A 20,542-nucleotide genomic window follows, 5' to 3' on the forward strand; every position below is an offset into this window, starting at 1 on the left:
CCAACAAGGATAGACCTCTAAATGGTGCCACTCCCTGGCCCAAGAATATACAAACCATCACACCAGGTCTCATCTATTACAGTAAAGTTTAACTTCTCTATGTTGTTATTGTCTGGGTGACAGGTAGATGACATAACAATAGCAAAGAACAAGGCAGGAAGACACCGACACCGGAAGTGACAATGTGTTGGCAGGGAGAGCACACCACTTCTGATGCAGACTGATGCTGTGCTTTGTCAGGAGGGAGAGCTGATCTTAGTGGTACCAGATCTAAGAAAAGCCTAGCCTTTTCATGGCATGTAAGACATTCTGAATTGTGTGTGTTAAGAATCAATACAGAGGGGTTTTCTGTTTTTATTAATTATTTCATTTTTGGAGTCAAAATCCTGCAATGTAGCCCAGGTCAGACTCACATTCATGATCCTTGTGCCTCAGTCTCCTGAGTGCTAGGATAATAGGTAACACCAGGCCTAGCCTTGGATTTATTTTTATAGTCTGCACATTCCAAGTGAATCCACTCTCCTAGACAGCGACAGTCAGCGTATGACTCTCAACTGACACCACGACATCTGATTAGGCAGGGTCAGCTCTCCCTAGTTGTGTGGACAATGGCCTGTCAGTGCCAGGTGCTGTGCAAAATGATGACTAAGTTCTTGTCTTTATATTGATCATTGGGTGTGCCTTCTCTTACTGTTTGTGGAACTACTTGAGTCTAGTGCTTGTTTAGACCCCAAATTAAACATTTAAAACAGTGTCAAGGAGGTGATGGTTTCCAATCACATTCTTTAATAATTTCCTTAGGTATCATGAATACCACTGAGAAGTCACAAATTATTTCACATCCTCAGAGGAATCCATACTGACACTTGCACTCAATTAGGTCAGAGAAGCTCAATATTCTTAAGTAATTTTTTAAGTCATACTGGAAAAGAGATGAAAGGAGGTCATGGAGAATCAGGCTCTAGCATTGGTGGGAGTCCATCTGTATAAGGGTAATCTCCGCCATGCCTGCATCTCCAGAATGGCAACAGGATGTAGGTGGGCTTTCCTTTAAAAGCTTATGTCATACTCTTTTGACACATACACATAGTGCAGCATAATAAAGACTGTATTTAGGCTCCATGAATGGTGCATATATTAAGGGAAGGTTTTGAGCAAGGCACAATGCTTGATCCTTAGAGTTGGGTACAAAGAAGGACATAACAAACTTTGTTTTCAAGAAGGGAAGACTCACAAGTATAATGAATAAAACATATCTCCACAAAATAATATATACCCTTCATTTTGAATATGTTGACTCCTTGTACAGGTGGAAGGGAAAGTCTAATCAGTATTTTTACAAAAATCAATAATCAACCTGTAGTTTATCTTTTGTATGGGTATGAAGTTTTATACATAGCTATTATTCATTTACTTAAAGAAAATACTCTTTTATGGTAACTAAGTTGCTAAAGATTTTATATTGGATATATCAAAATTTATAGATACAAGGCTGATCCTGCCTCTGTTTCTCCACAGAGAAGCCAGAGGAAGCAGAATGGGCAGTCTTCTATTCCTGTCTCTAAAGAGACATGTACAAGAGGCTGTTAACTGAATCAAGAGCAGTTGGTCTAACAATCAGAAGCTATAGTCTAGAGTTACCACTCTTGGTTTAAGAGCTCCCTATATTAATATAATGTAATGTAGAGTAGGATTTATAAATGAAGATGGCAGAACTGAGCACCTCTATGTGGTCAAGCCTGAGACTGGATTATGTATTAATAAGCAACAGGAATTAGAGTTGGGTGGAACACTCTCTTCAGCCTGTTAACCAGAGAGGGTTCAAGAGCAAATGTTCAGTTTTAAAGACAGAAAAGTTAAATGAAGTGAAATAAACATTAAAACATTACACAAGTCTGTTTGAAGTAGACTAATTGTCTTGCCTCAAACCTTTTCTTCTCGCATTAATAGATTTTAAATAGTTTTAAGGTTACCCATAAATTTTAAATTATACATGGTGTTAAACATTAGGAGTTTTAAGTTTAGCATTTTTAATAAAATGGTATAGACAAATATGGACAGTTTCAAATCATGTTTATTTGTATTCAGAATAGTGAACTGAAATGAAAACATAAGTTTGAAGAACGTAACATATAATAAATAATATCAACTGAGTTTTACATTTTTAATTAGTGGTGTGTGTGTGTGTGTGTTGCACATGTAAATATCAGAAGATGACTTTGGGACTTCATTCTGGCCTTCCATCATATAGGGCCAAGGATCAAACTCAGGTCATCAGGACTGGTTAGCAGCAGGTATATTTACTCTTGGAGCCATCTCACTACCCCATGAGTTTTTACCTAATTTTAAAGATAGAGATCTACACATTAGAATTAAATAGTAGATGCTCTTATAACTATTTGAGACTTAAAAGTGTAATTTAAATAGCAAAAGAAACTCTTAGTCAATTTATTGGGACTATCTCAAGAGAAGATAATATAAATAATTTTTAGAGACTTGTATTTGGAATTCAGGTTTTTACAGAAAATTTGATAGGCCTTAACATAACAAGAGGTCTAGATCTTCAGTAATTGAGTTTATAAGTAGGCAGAAAGGTCTCTAAGAAACATACCAGCTTGTTTTTTGATGCAAAAAAAATGTGGACAGAAAGGAATTCCCAATAAAAATTCACAAGCTTCTCACACTATAGATTCCAACAAACCAGTAACTTGTAATGATCATTAACAAGGAGTCAATCCACCATACTCAGAGGTGATGTGTCTGACTACACTGTCAGACACAAGAAGTGTAATAGCCATGTGCAAAGAAATAGTGAATGAAGTCACAAACACAAACATGTAACAAGAGGCAGTAAAAATGACCCAGCAGATGGCATGGGAGAGTATTAGAATGAGAAAGAAGGGTTCTTAACATGCAGATTAGAAAGAACAAATTCAGGAAAAGACAAAGACAAAATTTCCAAAGAAACAAGACACTAAGAGGAGCCGAGTTCACAGCAGGTCACAGGAAATGTAAACTAGAAGACCAAATAGCATCCTCAAAGGGCTGAGAAGTGGGGAACAGGAATTCTAGTCTCATGCATTTACAGAATAAAGGCAAAGTACTAATAACAGGCTTCATAAAATAAACTGCCAAGAGAGGAAGAGACACAACCTTGACAGGAAGGAATAAAATTCAGGAAGAGCTAGAAAGCAAGTAAGCTGATGAACGTGTACAGAAATTATAACCATTTAAACTTTATGAAATAGTGAGAGGACAGAAAAGAGCTAGTGAACAGTAATAGACATAAGCCAGGAGATATCATAAGATGAAAGTGTTCCAAAGCTCTTTATAAACGTCTATTGGTTTGCTAGTTCATATGTGCTCAGGACAGTAGGGCCACAGCATGCGTGTGGAGGTCAGAGGACAAGATTGGACTCTTGTTCTGTCTTACCTCACTGAAGTTGCTCTTGCTGTTACTGCTGCTACTGCACTGCATATCCCAAGCTAGCTAGCCCAGGAGCTTCTGGCCAATCCTCTTATTTCTACCTCCCTTTTTTCTACTACTTTTCACTGTAGTACTGCATGGTTTATTGAGGCTTCTCACTGTGTCCAGTGTTTGTTTTTAAACTAGGGATTTTTTTTCTCCTGAGTTGTTTCTCTATCAGTGGTTAGAGCCCCTTTTAATGGATGGTAAAACAGTGATAAAAGTTAGTTTTTGCTTAGTTAAACATGAATAGTAATGCATTCAGAATCAATTCAAGAGTAAGGCTTAAAAATATAGTGGGATGTATAATATAAACATACTAACATACGGCATTCAGTAATAATGAATAGCATTAGGACCAGAAGGAGGCTTATGAATGAGTACTCATATAGTCGCAAGAATGTGTGTGATAAAGATTTATTTTTAGAATATTTATGTGTACCTGTGTTTAGATAGGTGCATGTGAGCATTTGAGCACAGGGGACACCAGATGCTGGATTCATCTGGATCTGAAGTTAAAGGTGTTTCAAAGCTATGTGATGTAGATGCTAGGAAGTGAACTTGGTCTTCTAAAAGAGCAGTATGGTCTCTTATCCTCTCAGCCATCACTTATCCCTCATGAAAGGTTATTAAAGACATTCTAATTCTTTACTGCAAAGATGAGTTTTCTGGTGTTGTTTATTACAGTATAAAGCTTTGTAACACATTTATGGTATGTTTATATATATCATATTCATATTGAAATTTAATATTAAGCTTCATAATATACATATATACAAATACTATTTGCATATATCTCACCTATGATAAAAATAAGAAGGTGGGGATAGTTGAGATTTTAGTAATGTTAGAAGATTCATTAAATTCTCAACCAGCTTAGAGCCTTGAAGTGCTGGATTTTGTGAGAGTTAAAAATGTCAGAGGTTTCTCAGTACCTTCTACTCTTAGGGAGCCATCTGCTGGAGGATTGCTTCATATCCTTAGAACTAATTTAAGTGCTTTGGCTTTTAAGTTTCACACTCAATTTTATGCTTAACTTGAGAAGAATCTGGCTGTAAAAGTGGTTATCATTCCCAGGGCTGTAGTTATTCTCATGTGTGTAAACCCTTTTAGTAACATTGCTACTAGGTAAAACAATTTAATCCCATTTATTAGTATTGCCATCTGTGTGTGCATGTGGATGCATATGATGTGTGTGAGTGCAAGTGTATTCATGCCATGATGTGCACAGGACAGGTCAGAGAACAACTGTGGGCACCAGCTCTCTCTTTACATCATGGGTTTCAGGGATGAGCCCAGATCTTCAGGTTTCTGTGGCAAGTGATTTACTCACTGAGCCATCTTTCTGGTCCCTTGATCTTTAAGGTTCTCAGATGCTAATAAACATTTCACAATAAGGCAGAGACTAATACAACTCAGCTCAGGGAATTCCCTTCTCCATCGTAGCCTTCTATTTTTCATGTGCATTAGGTTATTTGCCTTAGATCCTGCTTTAAATTTAAAAGAAGGAAGGGAAAGGCCAATGAAGAGAGAACTCTGCCTTATAAAAACTACATAAATAGGCCAAAGGTGAGGATTCATATGAAAAATGAATGTTGTAAGAAGGCAGAATAAACAGGTGAAGAGATGTCCAGAGTCAGGCAAGCAAGACATCCCAGGGACAAGGGTTCCTGATCTGCTGTTCTGGTGCTTTCTTCCAGGCTGGGATGGCACATCTGCAAGGGATTGTCACCCCTGTGCTGTGTTAATGACAGCCTGGGGATGCTCGCTTTGTATTGGTCTTCTGAATATGAAAAACATGTCTATATTAGCGATCCTGGGTCAGCCTTTGGTGAGGTCTGCCTATGAGAATATCAGTGAAATCTGTAGATGTCTAGCCCTGAGCAAAGGTAAATCTTGCTTTTTGTTGACCGCAGACTGAAGGTATGTTTGTAATTAACAAGAAATAACACCTAGCCTTGAGGGACAGTTCTGGGTTTGTACAAACTCATCTTAAGCTCTGCTTAGATGTTATTTGAGGATTCCAAGTTCTTATTAAATAAACAGCCAGAAAGAAAAACCAGAGCCTGTAAACTTCTTCCCTGTTCAGCAAACAATGTGTGTTTGTGGGATAAGGCTGGCAAGGCTTCTAGTTCCTCAGGGGCTTATCCTCTCAGAAGAACGACGGATCGTGTGAGTTATGAAGCTACTGTTCTATCAGAGAGAGACCAGACAGAAGAAATTGGCTTAAAGAGGGTACAGTCTAGACACATTTTTCCTCTCTCCTGGCTATGTGTAACAAGACATTTCTTTATTTCAACTCTGAACATATCACTTAATGTCACCAAGCATTGTTCAGCTATCTGACATTGATACCTGACACAAATGCTTAGTGTTTTAGTGTTCCCTCCCTCCCTCCCTCCTTCCCTTCCTTCCCTCCCTCCCTTTCCCTCCCTCCCTCCCTCCCTCCCTTCCTTCCTTTCTTCCTTCTTCCTTCCTGTCTATATTTCTCTCTATGTGTCTCTCCATGTCTCTCTCCATGTCTGTCTCTGTCAGTCCTCTCTGACTTTTTCTCTGTGTCTCAAAAGGATTTCATATAGACCATGGCAGCTTCCAAATTCATATGTTGGTTAGGATGACCTTGAACTTCTGAAACTCCTGTCTTCATCTCAAGCGCTAGTATTAGGTATGTGTGCTACCACACTAGGTCTTCGTGGTAGTTGAGATCAAACCCAGGATTTGATGTGTGCTAGGCAAGCACTCTGTCAACTGGGGTGCATCCCAGTCCTGACAGTTTCACTTTCAACTGTTTTAGTTCATCTCAGTCACACCAAGCAAAAGGAGCAAGGACCTAGTTCCCATTGCTGTCTGTTGATAACTTACACATTTCCACCTTTCCTGGACTTTCAGTCTTTGCATGTGTGTGTCATCAGCATGGCCATCACACAATGTGTCTCAAATAGATTGAATTTTGCATATTATCTTTGCATTCCCATTGGTGATGGAGGAATCTTCTTCCTTCCCTCTTGTGCCTCACAATAATCAGCAAGGGTCCACTTACAAATAGTACCACTGGATCTAGGCAGAGCTGCATCATATTTACTTTCAGGCACCATTACCCAATCCCTCACCTAACTTCTAAGAGCATCTTCATAGGTTTGCTTCTTTGTGTGCTCAGTTGAGACCAATTCCTACCTTGTAGCCTGAGTCAGTTTGAAAAGTTTTAAGTCTGATAGGCCCTATCTACTCTAGCTCATCATTTTATATAGTTGTAGTTATAGTGCACCCTCATCCCGTGCTCAGTCCTCAGTGACCTCCTTGATAGTCTCTGAACACAGCCTGTGCACACCTGCCTTAAGGTGCTTGGCGTCACTAGTCCCTCTGCTTGTGATATTCTCCCTGTAAATATCAACTCAATTATACACAGAATTTCTTATTTGTACATAATCCTTATTCTATGAGAAAAGCTTTCCTCAGTCTCACCATCTGAAGTAACTGCATCTGATATGTTCTTTCTTCTTGACAGTGTTCATCAGTGTAGTCTGTTTACCTGCTGTTGCATCCATGTCTGCCTTGTGTTTTCTTGAGGGGCAGATCAATGCCTTGGACTCATAAACTGTATCTCTGTTGCCTGGAACAGCATCCATTAGAGGTCCATTCTGTTTTGTTTTCTGAACAGTGACATGGACTAAAGCCTACTGAATTCAGGCTGATACAGGACCAAAGGATGACAAATTTTCTTTTGTGATTCTAGGTCCTGAGTTCAGTGCTCTGCCCATGCTAGGCATGTGCCCTCCTACTGAGCTGCATACCAATGAATAATTGATGTGTTTTACAAGTAATATGTTTTACCAGAAAAGCTTTAAGTGATAAAAGAGAGAAGTATGTGTGTGTGTGTGTGTTGTGTGTGTGTGTCTGGAAATAGGAAAAGTTACAATGAAAAATTGTGTTTGGCTTTAGTTTCCAGTTCTCTTGTCTTCTTTGCTTTCTGAGTGGAGTTCCTTGCCACAGTGACTGTTGAGGTTACAGAGATGCAAAGAAAGCCTTCGGTACATTCTGCCATTAGTCAGCTGCCCTATGGACTCACTCACAGTGAAGAGTGAACATGAATATTCCTGGAAAATTCAAATCAATTGGATTTGGACTCTTAGGCCCCTCAGCCCACACCACCTTAAGCACCAAGGAGTCTCAGTTATAAAAATTAACTCCTAACAATGATAATAACATCACAGATGATGGATATTCTTTATAAATATGCCATTTTGTAACTCTCTTTAGCACTGGATTAGGAATGTTGGTGCAATTATTTCTAGAGTATTGGGTTGCTCTTCCACAGGGAGAGTGCAACCCAAATTCATCTGCCTCTCATGGGACCTTGCTGAATTCTAGTCTCTGATGTAGAGGACAGAAAGAGGAATGTATCAAATAAAGAATTTTATTCTTTAATATTATTATAAAAGAGATGGAAATATTTTTATGTTCTTTGATATATCAGGGAAATTCCTAACAGATAAACATTTTATAACCTTCAGAAAACAGAAATGTTTACTAGCCTTGGAAATATATTTACAAAAATTCATTGTTCCTATCTTATTTTACCTTCTATTACTGACCAAAAGCAACTTGAAGGGACTGAGATCATTTCATGTTTTAGTGTACAGATCACTATGACAGAAATCAAGCAGGAACTTAAGGCAGGAATCTGGAGAAAGGACCCCAAAGCTGAGGGCATGGAAGAGTGCTGCTTAATGGTTTGCTCCTTATAGCTTGCTCATTCTACTTTTTGTACAACTCAGTATCACTTCCCTGGGGACAGCACAGCACACATGGGGGTAGTGTCCCTCCAACACCAATCATGAATCAAGAAAGTATCCCCACAGACTTGCCTACAGGCCAATCTTATTGAAGCATCTTCTCAAATTCTCATTTTTCTCTGATGACTTCTTAATTATGACATGTCAAAAAACCCTAACAATCACAATTTCTAAATGTTAATTCCTAATAAACATGGGGATTATCATATATAACTGTAGTATTGAAATTTTAAAACACAGGGTATATAGAAACACATAATCCCATAAACCTTGGACTACTCAATGTTGACGTTAACAATTGGTTTTAAAAGACAAACATGATTACTTTGTAGTGTATGAATCACTTCAAAAGATTAATGTGTTTGAGAACATGTTCATTGCATGTCTTCAAGTTTTCTTTTGAATTGTTTTCTAGAGGTAGAAGATGATGAGGATGAAGAGGATGAAGAAGATGAAGAGGATGAAGAAGATGAGGAAGATGAAGAGGATGAGGAAGATAAAGAGACAGACTCCTTGTATAAAGACTTCGATGGTGACACTGAACCACCAGGGTTTACTCTGCCTGGCATCACGTCCCAGGAACCTGACATACATCCAGGAAGCATGGACCTACTAGAGGTAGCCACCTACCAGGTGCCAGAGACCATCGAGTGGGAACAGCAGAATCAAGGTCTGGGTAAGAACCCTTTGCATTACTTCTCTCTTCTCCTTTGCCTAAGACTTCAGTTTTCTTTCATTGACATCTGTCATACAGAAACACAATCTGCCTATGGTTATGGGTGTCTATTTGTGTGTAAATTATCAGTTATTTCCTCAAAATTTTTGCATCTGTGGTTTTACATAGCCAACTTCAATTTCCTACTTCTCATTACCAGTCTAGTTCCTTGACACTTTGGAAGAGGCTCCATTTTTCCTTCCCAGAAGGAAGCCTTTTAAATGGGAAGGACAGATCGAAACAAGCAGTGCACATGGGTTGGTGTCAGGAATTGAATGGATTGTGCCACTCTCTGTCCTGTCAGAATTTGTTCCCTAAAAGTTTCTGCCCTGGTACTCGGTGATCCATCTGGGAAGTTTGGGACTTTTCTCTTCACTTTAAATGCAACCTTACTCAGCAGTCACATGTCCAGTGACATGACTCTTTCTCTGTGAGTGGTTCAGGTTAATAGGATAGACACTGAGGGTGTGGACTAGGTCCCATCTTTACACTCCTTCCAGGCCAGGGAAGCTTCCAAGCCATCCTTTTTTTTTCTAATTGCAAGTAGATGCTTTTGAACCCTAAGTAAGAGAGAGACTCACTCTTCTGATATGTGGTGAGCGACCTTTTCATCAAAGAAATCTTCTCTTTAAAATATCCCAAGTCTTTAACAACTAGGGCAGACATTAACTATACACACACACACACACACACATATGTGTATATATATATATAAAGCATTGTTATGGAGATAGCTAGCTAGCTAGCTAGATAGATAGATAGATAGACAGATAGATAGATATCCATAGATAGAGAGGCATTTGTTTCAAAACTTGACTGTTGGTTTGAGATGTACTCCGTACTCTGGATTCAATTCTAGCCATATCACCATGTAGATTAGAATAAAAATTACGGAGAATGTATAGATAAAATTTCCTATGTAATATGCACACGATTAGAAGTCACAATGGGGAATAACTCTCCAAAATCTAGGCAGAACATGTGACTTTTAATACAGTGCTTACTAAATAAATGAGTCAGGCATTGGACAATAATTACTTAGGACAAATTAACACACATGGTGATTCACTTAATTCCAATATTCAAGAAGTAGAGGCAGGCAAATTCTGTCTACATAGTGGGGTTTAGGATAACTAGAGTTTATAGCACTATATACTGAAAAAATATTTTCTCCTCTCCTGTCCCATTTATATGTGTGTTTATATACAGATACATATGTATATATGTATGTATATGTATGTATTATGTAAGGGTTTTACAAGTTTATAAAGGTATAAAACTACCATATCAAGTTATAAAATAAACAAAAATAGTATAAACATTGATTTGTGAACACATATTATTTTGAAATCCCCCTGAAAAAAGAGGTTCAATATTAATGAAATAAAATACTAAAATATGAATACAATTTGTTACAAAATATGCCACAGAAAAATACAGCAATCAATACATGATGTGTTTCTCCACTCAGTGGCATTATCATAAGATAGAATCATATACTATCTTATGGTAGTTGTAAATAGTTGTAATGGCTTGACTATGAAATGCATCCCACAGGCCAATATGTGAACCCTTCCTCTCTAGGTGGTGGTAAGCTTTGGGGTTGTATGTGGTACACAATCCCTTTGCTTTCCCTGATTTCTATTTGTCTTGATGTGAGGTGCTTAACTGTGCTTTTCTACCATGATGCCTTAAATTGTTTCTGTCACATATTCTGTTATAGCATGGAGAAAAGAATTTGTAGTGTGACTACTGAGTGTGATAGAGATGAACATTTGCACCTGATGTTTTACTAGAGAGATAAGAGAAATATTACCTTTTTATAGAAGTAAGTAGTCTATTCAGAAATGGTGTACACCTGTAGTCTCAACCCTCAGAAGGCTGAGGCAAGAAGGTTGCAAGTTTGAGACAAGCCTAGGTATGTAGCTAGCTTGAGATTAGTCTGGGCTCCAAGACTAGCACTTATACCCCAAATTATAACCCAAGCAAAAGAAATTCTAACTGACAAGCAGCACTAGATAGGCATTTATTCCTGGGTTGTGGTTAAGGAAATGAACTCTCCTCACTCAGACAGTGGATTTGTCATGTACACGTGAGTATAAGCATCTGGAGGAACATTGGAGCTTAGGAGAGGGTGAAGAAGCTCCAGATCAATGCTGCAATGATCATCTGAGTTGTGTTCTAACCATGTCCATGAATACAAATTGGTTATTGGAGTCCAATTTAAGAAATCAATTTTACTGATTTACATAATCCATATGCAAACTGTATTCACTTAAATGTCTAATTCAGTGAAGTCGGTTTTAACTTTTTGGAAAGCTTTCACAAGGTCTCTGTGGCTAGCTCAGACTGGGTTCAGACTCACAGGTTCTTCTGCTTCAGCTTCCCCTGGCATTAAAATGTGTGTGCAACGACACCCTGACAATTCAATGGATTTGCAAGTCCCCACCAATGCTTTTCCTCTGTAGTCAACACACAGAATAATTCTATCATCCTACTGATGCCCTTTGTCCCAAGTAACCACTGATCTACTTTTAAACTTGTCTATTTCCTTTTAATAATTTAGCTTCATTTGTGTGTGTATGCCAAGTCTGTACAAGTGCCCACCACAGAAGCTAGAAATCATTATATCCCCTGTAACTGGAGCTACAGGCAGTTGTGAACCATCCGGTGGGGAGTTTGGGGGCTAAAATCCAGTCTTTTGAAAGCATAGCAAGTACTCCTAATGTTGAACTATGTTTCAGTTCCTTTTAAACACGTTTCATTTTGTCTTTGTATGTGAAAAACTTCATGTGCTGATGTCATAGCATAGCATGTGTGTGGGCGTCAGAGGACAATTCTTGGTTTATGTTTCTCCTTTCATCTTTAACTAGATTCTGGAGATGGAATGGTTCTATAGAGTACCAACTGATAGAATGTTTCTACATAGAGTACCAACAACAGACCGAGGGATTGGTTCTGTTTGGTGAATCCATGAGTTTAATTGGCTTGCTTACAGTAGTAATATGGGAGGAGTTACTTTCAGGAGAATGGGTGGTCTCTAAACAATCACATCATGAAGTTTACCCCAGTGTGGATGACAATCTCCTAAAACCTGCAGAGATGAGGTTAATTAACTTGCTACCTCCCTATATCTTTCTCCCAAGATTATATGCAGCAGGAGGAAAGTGCAGCTTGGACTGAGTGGCTATAATCTGAGGTGAGAGGTTAAAAATAGTTCTCTCTCTTACTATGAAGGACCTTCTACAGGTTGGAGCTTGTTAGGAACTGTCTGCAGGTAACCACAGCTCATCTGATTAAAATGATAATGACTATGCTGTAATTAGGGGACAGTGTTCCATGACAGATACATATTATTTTATTGAGATATGATCTTGAGCTCCAACTATGTCATGTACATCAATATTTGTTCTCTGTTCTAACAGGTTAATGTTCTGCTGTGTGGGTGTGTAAGGCATAAGGATCAGGATGAATATCTCTTATTTCCTACTGTCCTGTTTCCTGATTCCATTACCCAAGCAGAATTTAAAAGTTTATTAATTAGTGATGCCCACTTAGTGAATTCCATTAACCCAACTTTTACTTGAAATGTTTCTTTACAATTTTAAATTCATTGTGGCTTAATATTAATTGATCCGCTGTCCTCGATTCTTTCAGGAAGGGTATTTATTCCTGGTATGTTTTGTGGTAGGTAGAATAATGGCTTCCCCAAAAAGTTTATGCATAACCTCCAAAGACTTTAGATATTTTTCCTTTATGTGGAAAAGGGAAGTATCCTGAAATGGGAGTTGGGACAATAGTCTGGATAACAGTGGCTTTATAGTCATATAGGTAGCATGTTGGAGGCATAATTCAGATGATAGAGTGCTTTTTAGTATGAAAAGAAAAGTCCAAAGTTTGATCCCAGCAGGGAATAAACTGGGCATGTTGGTACATGCCTACAATCCAAGAACTTTGGAGGTAAAGGCTGAAGAACCAGAAGTATAAGGTCATCCTAGGTGACATAGGGAGCTTGAAGCCATCCTGGTATACACAACATCTTGTCTAAGCAACAACAGAAAAGGAAAACTCTCAACCCTAACCCAATCAACAAGCAGAGAAAAGAAACTCAATGTCAGAGTCAGAAAAGGATCTATGATGTTGGAGGCAAATGTTAGAGCAGGGTGACCCAGAGTGAAGGAATTCCAGAAACCCCTAGAAGATGGAGAAGGCAATAAAATAGATTCACCTGTTGCTCATAGACGAAATGGAGCTTGCCAACATCGATTTGAGCCCATTCAGGCCCATTCTGGACCTTTGACCTCTAAAAGTACAAAGTAATAAGTTTGTGATGTTTTAAGCCCCTGCTTTTGTGTTAATGTACTGTAACAGCAAGGAGAAACACATTCAGGTTTCAGTCACTATTTAAATGAGCTACATCATTTTGAAAGGATAACTGTCTGATGATCTGTAGACCGCATGTAGATGTTGTAATCTTAGGTTACATTTTTTCTTGTAATAGATCAGCAAAAGTGCAAATATACAAATATACTCCTCATAGAGTTAGGGCAGAAAATATAGACAAATTTCTAGCACAAAGCAGTAGATGGACAGCCTCAATTTTCTGAAATTCTGTCTTCTACATGGTCATGTGTGTATTGCTTTGAGTGCATGGAGCTCTGCCTCCAGCAGAATTCATCTCTCTAGGAAGTGGTAGAAATTAAGCCATGTGACCACCTGAGCAGGGGAATCTGATTGGTGCAGTGTAATGAGTAGGTATTGGGTACTAGTCATCTCCCATCAGTGATTTCTGATGTGCTCTCTGCCTTCATTACTTGTACACTCTTATCTGGGTCTCTTCTATCCTCTAATGTATTCTGTAACTAGTCTTGATAAGCTAATAACTTTATTTTAAATATGTATTGAATTATTCAATTCTGGGTGAAAGCTTAAATGTGGTATTAATTTATGTCTTTCTTCACAAAGAGAACATTTTTGGCCACTTTAACGTTTGATGTTCTAGAGGAATGAGGTTTGGAAAAACCATCAGCTAGCTCGGTGCTGAATTATTATAACTGTCTCCATTCTTATTCCAAAAGCTGGCATATCACATTACAGTGGGTACTTGATTGAGAAAATATAACATTTCTGGAGTTCTTTTCAAAGTCATTACTTATAAATATTCAGTGAATAGTCTAAGCATGAATGCTGGCAGCAGAGACAGGAACAGCGCTCATCTGTCTACTTTCTATGGGGCATTCACTGAGGCCCTAACTGAATATGTGCTGTGTTTTGTAGGCAGTGAAAGACTGATATGTTTCCATGTCATAAATTATCCTAGAGCAGAGCTCAGTCTCACAGATGTGAGGCTAGTGGCTAAGCAATTCCAAAGTAGGGAAGAGAATAATCACCACTGTATTGCTTTGACATCATTTTGTGAGGTGTGACTTTAGAAGGCACAGTGCCATCCACTGATTTATGTCACCCTTTCTATAGCGCCTACAGAAGGACCTAGAAAAATGCAGGATTACTACCTTGGTAAGACAAGTCATTTAAAAATTCTCATGCATTTTAAGCCACAAAGAATTGCTTACCAGCTCCCGTGGCTGGTCCTCTCCAAGATACAATAGAGAGGAACAGAGACAACTGTGTTTGGGAATGATAGCAAAGCAGGATGTGTGGCAGTAGAGTGGTGGTGGGTAGGCCTTAGAGAAATGGACTGCTGGGCTGTGAGGAAGACTCAGCCTTAAGTCGTGGAAGCGGAAGCATTCTTTTCTCATCTCCCTCTGCCAGTTTATTTAAAATAACACACAGCTAAGATGGAATACTTAAATATCATGCAACACACACTATGGCAGCAAGGAAGAGACGCTTTCTAAAGGAGAGTAGAAAATGTGCTCATTTCAGTGAATGTCAGTGCATTCTGATGAAGGATATGGTGAATTATGGTTTAAAACATCCAGGAGGTTGCTGGGACTATTGCAATGAAATATATGTATGGAATAAAAAGGGGGAATCTTAATGTGATGTAAAAAGCACAAAGAGAGGTAGCAGATTAGCCAAATCCCCAAGACCAGGGTGCTCATTTAGAGAATTATAAAAGATAGTGGGATGTTAACACCTGTCCTAGATGGAACGTATGGATTGTCGTCATAGGATGTAGCTTCTGTATATGTAAGGGTATGAATAAGAGGATTTGAGAGTGCCTCCCTCTACTATGAATAAAATTTTCAATAGTAAAATCTCATACTACTCCTAGTAGTATATCAAATATTAATATTTTAGGGCTTTAGGGTTTTTTTTAATCTCCAAATGAGACCTTGTGAGCTCAGTCTGATCTCAAAGTCTCAACCTAGTTCTCTATCCAAGAATAATAAACTTTCACTTCTGACCCCTGCTTTAACCTTCAGAGTGCTGGTGTTATAAGCTACACCACCATACCCAGTCTTTTACAGAGTTAGGTCTCAAACCTGGGGTATGGTATGTGATTATCAAGCATCATGCAAAGTAAGTTATATGCTCTGCTATTCCCCCACAACTATCAGTGTTTTCACTTTCAACACTTTACAATTCACATAGAGAAAAGAATTAAATTCAATGTTCAAACTTCAGTTTCCTTAGAAATCTCATGGTCCCATTACAAACTTGAAAATCTAGACTAGAGAAATGTGGATGTAGACACCTGGACCTGGGATTGGTCTGGCATCTGTCAATGCTTATATGTTCTTTCTGTCCCAGGGATGATGCCTGAATAGTTTTCTAGACTAGAGTTTAAAGCCACTCCCTTTCCTTTGAAGACTTGAACTGTTTTTCCTAGACAGGTCCTAGATTTGGGTGCAGATCTTTATTAGGTCAGATGCACTGGTGAGTTCATGGAGAGATGAAGAGCCTATATCTCCCTGCCTCCAGAGCATGAACATATAACATACATTGCCTTTGAGGCCAAGGTACTATTTCTTCATAGACCTTTCATTTGAATGTATATTACTTGCGGATTAGTAGTACTTGGGGATTTCTGCCTGCTTGTGTCCAAATATTCATCCAGTGCAGTTTTCAACACTCCTGTTGTGGGAATTTTCCACTTGTTTATTTTTATCTCTTCTTGTTACTGTTTTCTGAGGTGCTCTCAGTCCTCTCTTTAGCAGGAGGTAGGCTATAAATAGGGCAAACACACCAACATGATGGACTCCTGTAGCTTGTCCCCACTGTGCTCCCAGATGTCCAGAAGGCTGAAACTCAGAAAGTCACTAGCTCCAGCAGTCAGCAGTCCTGAGGAGCCTGAAGAAAACATGGATGGCATTGGACAGACACCGGATCTCCTTTTGCTTTATATTTCATGAGACTCTGATGAGCAGCTCTGGATGCTGTGTTTTATAAGTTACTGTTTTCTTCTCACCTAGGGTATGTGAAGGTGTCTGGAAAGAGAAAAGAATTGAGAGATGAGCTCAGCTTGGTGATTCTCAGTTGTAACACCAGCACTGAAGCAGGAGGATTGCCATAAGTATGAAGAAAATCTGGGCTATAGAGTGAATTACAGCTAGTGTGGGCTACAGAATGAGACATTTTTCAACCTCTATCTCCAAGCTGAGTTGATACCAGCCATAGTTTTGTGGGTTGTGCTATGCAAGGTGTGGTTTTCTTAGGCTGGTGTACATGATAACCACCCAGGATTTATGGCAGAGACAACTGACAGAATCCATTCATTTCAAGAGGAATAAAAAGAACTCTGTCATTAGCAAGATGCTGTTCACCTTGCCCACCTATAGGATACCATAAATGCCCTCTTCTTTCTAAGACCTATTTTGAGAAAAATTAGTACAATGTCAATTTTATGGCTTAAAAAAAAAGTACTATCACAAATTTCAGCCTGGCTTCAAACTAGCTATATGGCCTATGCTGCCCTTGAATTTCTGATCCTTATTTGAGTGCTGAAATTACAGGCAGTCAACAACATGGTCAAATCCATGGCTTCATGCATGCTCCATGCTAAGCAAATGCTCTTCCCATGAGCTACACCCGCAGCTGCACATATCAAATGTTAATGAGTGGACTCTTTAGTATTAAGTTGGGTGTTACTGGGGCAGCTAAGACTACAAGTGTTCATCATTAAGTGAATACATGAGTGCTTTAACTATCTATTCTCCTAGGTATTCCCTTGCCAGGAGTGAAACATTCCAGTTCAAAGAGAAATCTTTAGGTCAATTATGGCCCAACTCTGATGGCTCACAGAGACTGCACTATAGCAGTAGGTTCTATGTGACCCACTAAAAAAAATTGTTAAGCTACCTGGGGATGCTGAAGCTGTATTTGGACATCAAAATACAACATAGGCAAAGCCAAAGGAGAGATTAACTGTTCAAATAAGATCAAGTAAGTTGGGGTTCTACAGGTCAAGCATCAGAAAATCCCCTAAAATGTACTGATCTTTTTCTGAACTCCTGATATGTGCAAGGTTTCCATGTTCAAGCCTCTTGCCATGTTTCCTTTAGTTGCTCTGTAGAGGCCTCTCCAGAATGATTTTCTTACTTCATTCTTACAGAGGAAAAATCTGCCCACATTCAGATCTGACTAAATCTTCTTAGGAACCCAACTCATCTGAATTCCTTTGTGAAGCTCATAGACCCTAACATCCAGCACTGACGGATAACTACTATTGATAGTTTAAAGAGGGAGAAGGCTGAATTTGAGCTAGCTGCTACTCTGGGTTTGAAACTTTTCAGCTGAGTTAGGAGAAGGGATGGGACATCATATCTTATAGCTACATTTATGTTGGATGTTTAAATGATATTAATTTGACTCCGGGGAAGATCATAGCTCATCAGACACCGGGGATTCTCTGTCATATTTATAATAGACACCAAATTTATGTATCATACAGTAGTGGAATTTAACCTGATTTGAACTGCCTTTGGGTTTCTATATAGTACTGGTTAAAGTGGTGTTAACAACTCCAAAACCTTTAATAATAACTACTTATGCCCTGTTGGCTTAGATTTTTCAAAATCTACTTTTAAAACATTTTTTTAAAAACATTTTAACCTCCCTTCTAGCCCACCGCCTACAGAAGTACTGGAAAGAAAAGGCTAACAGGTCAAAGGGGGATGTGGATCCATTTAGAAATAGTTCTTTGGGGCAATTCAAATCTTTGTTGTCAGGATATCAGCAGTTCAGCTCCTCACACAAAGTTCTTACCACAAGCAATAATCAGCGATGAAGGCAAGGTGAACCAATGTGAGAGCATCATCTACTGTCTGTTGGGTTATACTTAGACCCTTCCTAAACATTACATGTCCTTTCAAGAGTCTACTTGAGCAAAACATCACATGCCCCTTTTCCAGTTAGCTTGCAGAATACCAAGTGTCTGTTCTCAGTAAGACAGATTCCAGAAAAAATATCACACGACATAACCAAGTCTCCAAGGATACCAGAAATTTCCATTTTGATGCCATCAATGTATAAGCCTTGAAGAGTACTCTCCAGACACACCCTACTTTGTCTTGTTGCTTGATTTTGCTTTGGCACATTTTAAAAGGTGATATACACAGAATACAAGTCACAATATGCACTCTGACAACTGTAGGAAACTTGAAGGCTTTTCAATGTCTCCCAACCTCCAAAATCATTTTAATAACTCAGACTTAGCAATCTGTAGACAAGATAGTTTTAACATAGACTTCCATTGCATAAACCAACACAGCAGTAGGGAACAGAAGGATTCTGTCAACTTATGCTAACCTTCATTAATGGCCTATAATCCTCTGTGTGATGCACATGGATGTATATGAGCAGTTGTAGAAACCAGAGGTGAATGTTTGATGTCTTCTTTAGTTGCTGTCCACCTTATATTTGGAGGCAGCATCTCTCTCTGAATCTAAAATCCATTAATTGGTCTCTGCTGACTGGCCTATGAGCTCCAGGAACCCAGTGGCTCTGCAGCTACAACACTGAACTTGCAGACATGTGACACCATGCTCAGTGTTAATATGGGTGTTGGGGATCAAACTCAGGTATCTTTCTTGTGCTCTGGTCACTTAATTGACTGATGTGTTTGTTCCCCTAAATTCTCCTCCCTCCACAACTTCTTTTTATCATTGATTCTTTGGTCTTTACCATTCTATTTTATTAATTAACATTTAATTCTGTAAGTCAGAAAACAAAGTAGCAGGTGTCATTCGAGCATCTTGTCACTATGTGTCACTACACTTTGTTTTTCATCCCCCCCTCCACATCACCCTACCATTTATTTTATACCACTTACCATTTATTTTCTGAACAACAACTTGAGGCTAGATTATCCAGAACGTAATCTAACATTTTAGACTTTTTTTTTAAATAGAGTGTTATTGAGCCTAGTCTTGTATCAAATCTGCTATGCAACTGAGGATGGCCTTGAACTTCTAACACCTCTGCAGGTGCTGAAGTTATAGGCATGTGCATCCATGCAAGACTTTTAAGTGTTGTTAGATATTGAACCCAGAACTGTATAGACACTAGAAAAGTACTTTTATCAGGTTTTGGATCTCCAAACTGAGCTATAACTCAAATCTTAATTTTTTTTTTAAGATTGAGTTTTGTTCCTTGTTCTATTTTGTACTATAGAAATGATCAGACCTTGGAAATAATGGGCCAGTTACCTTTACTGGTGCAGACTATGGCTCAGATGAAACCCAGAGATTTTATTTTCAGAATGATAGTTCCTTACAAACTTCCAAATTGTCTGGGTGTAGTGTCACATGCCTTCAATTCCATGCTCTGAAGTGGCAGATGTCTGAGTTCAAGGCATTCTTGGACTACATACTGAGTTCTTGGCCAGTCAGGCCCACATAGTGACTCTTTAAAAAGGAGAGACAGACAGACAGACAGACAGAGATAAGACAGACAGAGAGAGAGACAGAAAGAAATGGAAAGAAAAGAGGGAAAGGAGAAAAAAATCCAAACATTTAATTCCATAGCCTTATAGAGACAGATGTTGGAAAGCTCCCTCTAAAGCCCGATTGCAGCTTACTTTTGCCTAGAGTGGCAAACACCATATATACTCTGTCCTTGCTGCCACTGACTGAACCAGAGAGGAGAGTTGCTTTGCCCGGGTCTTACTTTTTTGTTGTTTTGTTTTGTTTTGTTTTTGTTTTTTTGTTTTTGTTTTTCGAGGCAAGGTTTCTCTGTATACCTGCCTCTGCCTCCCGAGTGCTGGGATTAAAGGCGTGCGCCACCACGACCAGCGATTTTTTTTGTTTGTTTGTTTCTGGGTCTTACTTTTAACTCATCTCTTAGATGCCTATGAATCCTAGTTTGAAAATTCTTTTCTTTTTTCTATCTTTAATGTCTTTTCGGAGGTTCTAGCCATTGGGGTTTTTGGTTTTTTGTTTTGTTTGTTTGTTGGTTTGTTTTGTTTGTATCAAGGCTTATCTAACATAAACTTAGGCTCATTTTATTTTGAAAAGTCTTCTGGAAACCCAAACCCAAATATCTTAGTGTCGCATCTTCTCTCCTTGATTTAATATTTCTTATTCTTCCAAGAAAGGTGATGGGATTCAATCCTTCTCAGAATCAGAAGCTCTCGCCTGCTTTTCATTACCCACACTGATTAAA

At 38.7% G+C, this 20,542-nt stretch overlaps 1 protein-coding gene across 2 annotated transcripts in view; it reads left to right on the forward strand.

The window, feature by feature from the left end:
• Positions 1 to 20,542, forward strand: part of Armh4 (armadillo like helical domain containing 4) — a 109,470-nt gene that overhangs the window by 23,344 nt on the left and 65,584 nt on the right. For both annotated transcript variants that reach the window (XM_021182300.3, XM_021182299.2), the window contains exon 5: positions 8,675 to 8,935. In XM_021182300.3, the coding sequence (XP_021037959.2) occupies positions 8,675 to 8,935 (261 nt within the window). The remainder of the gene's footprint in view (positions 1 to 8,674; positions 8,936 to 20,542) is intronic.

This window comes from Mus caroli, unplaced genomic scaffold (genome assembly GCF_978045245.1).
Source record: "Mus caroli unplaced genomic scaffold, Mus_caroli_1 scaffold_12, whole genome shotgun sequence".
NCBI classification, from domain to species: Eukaryota; Metazoa; Chordata; class Mammalia; order Rodentia; family Muridae; genus Mus; species Mus caroli.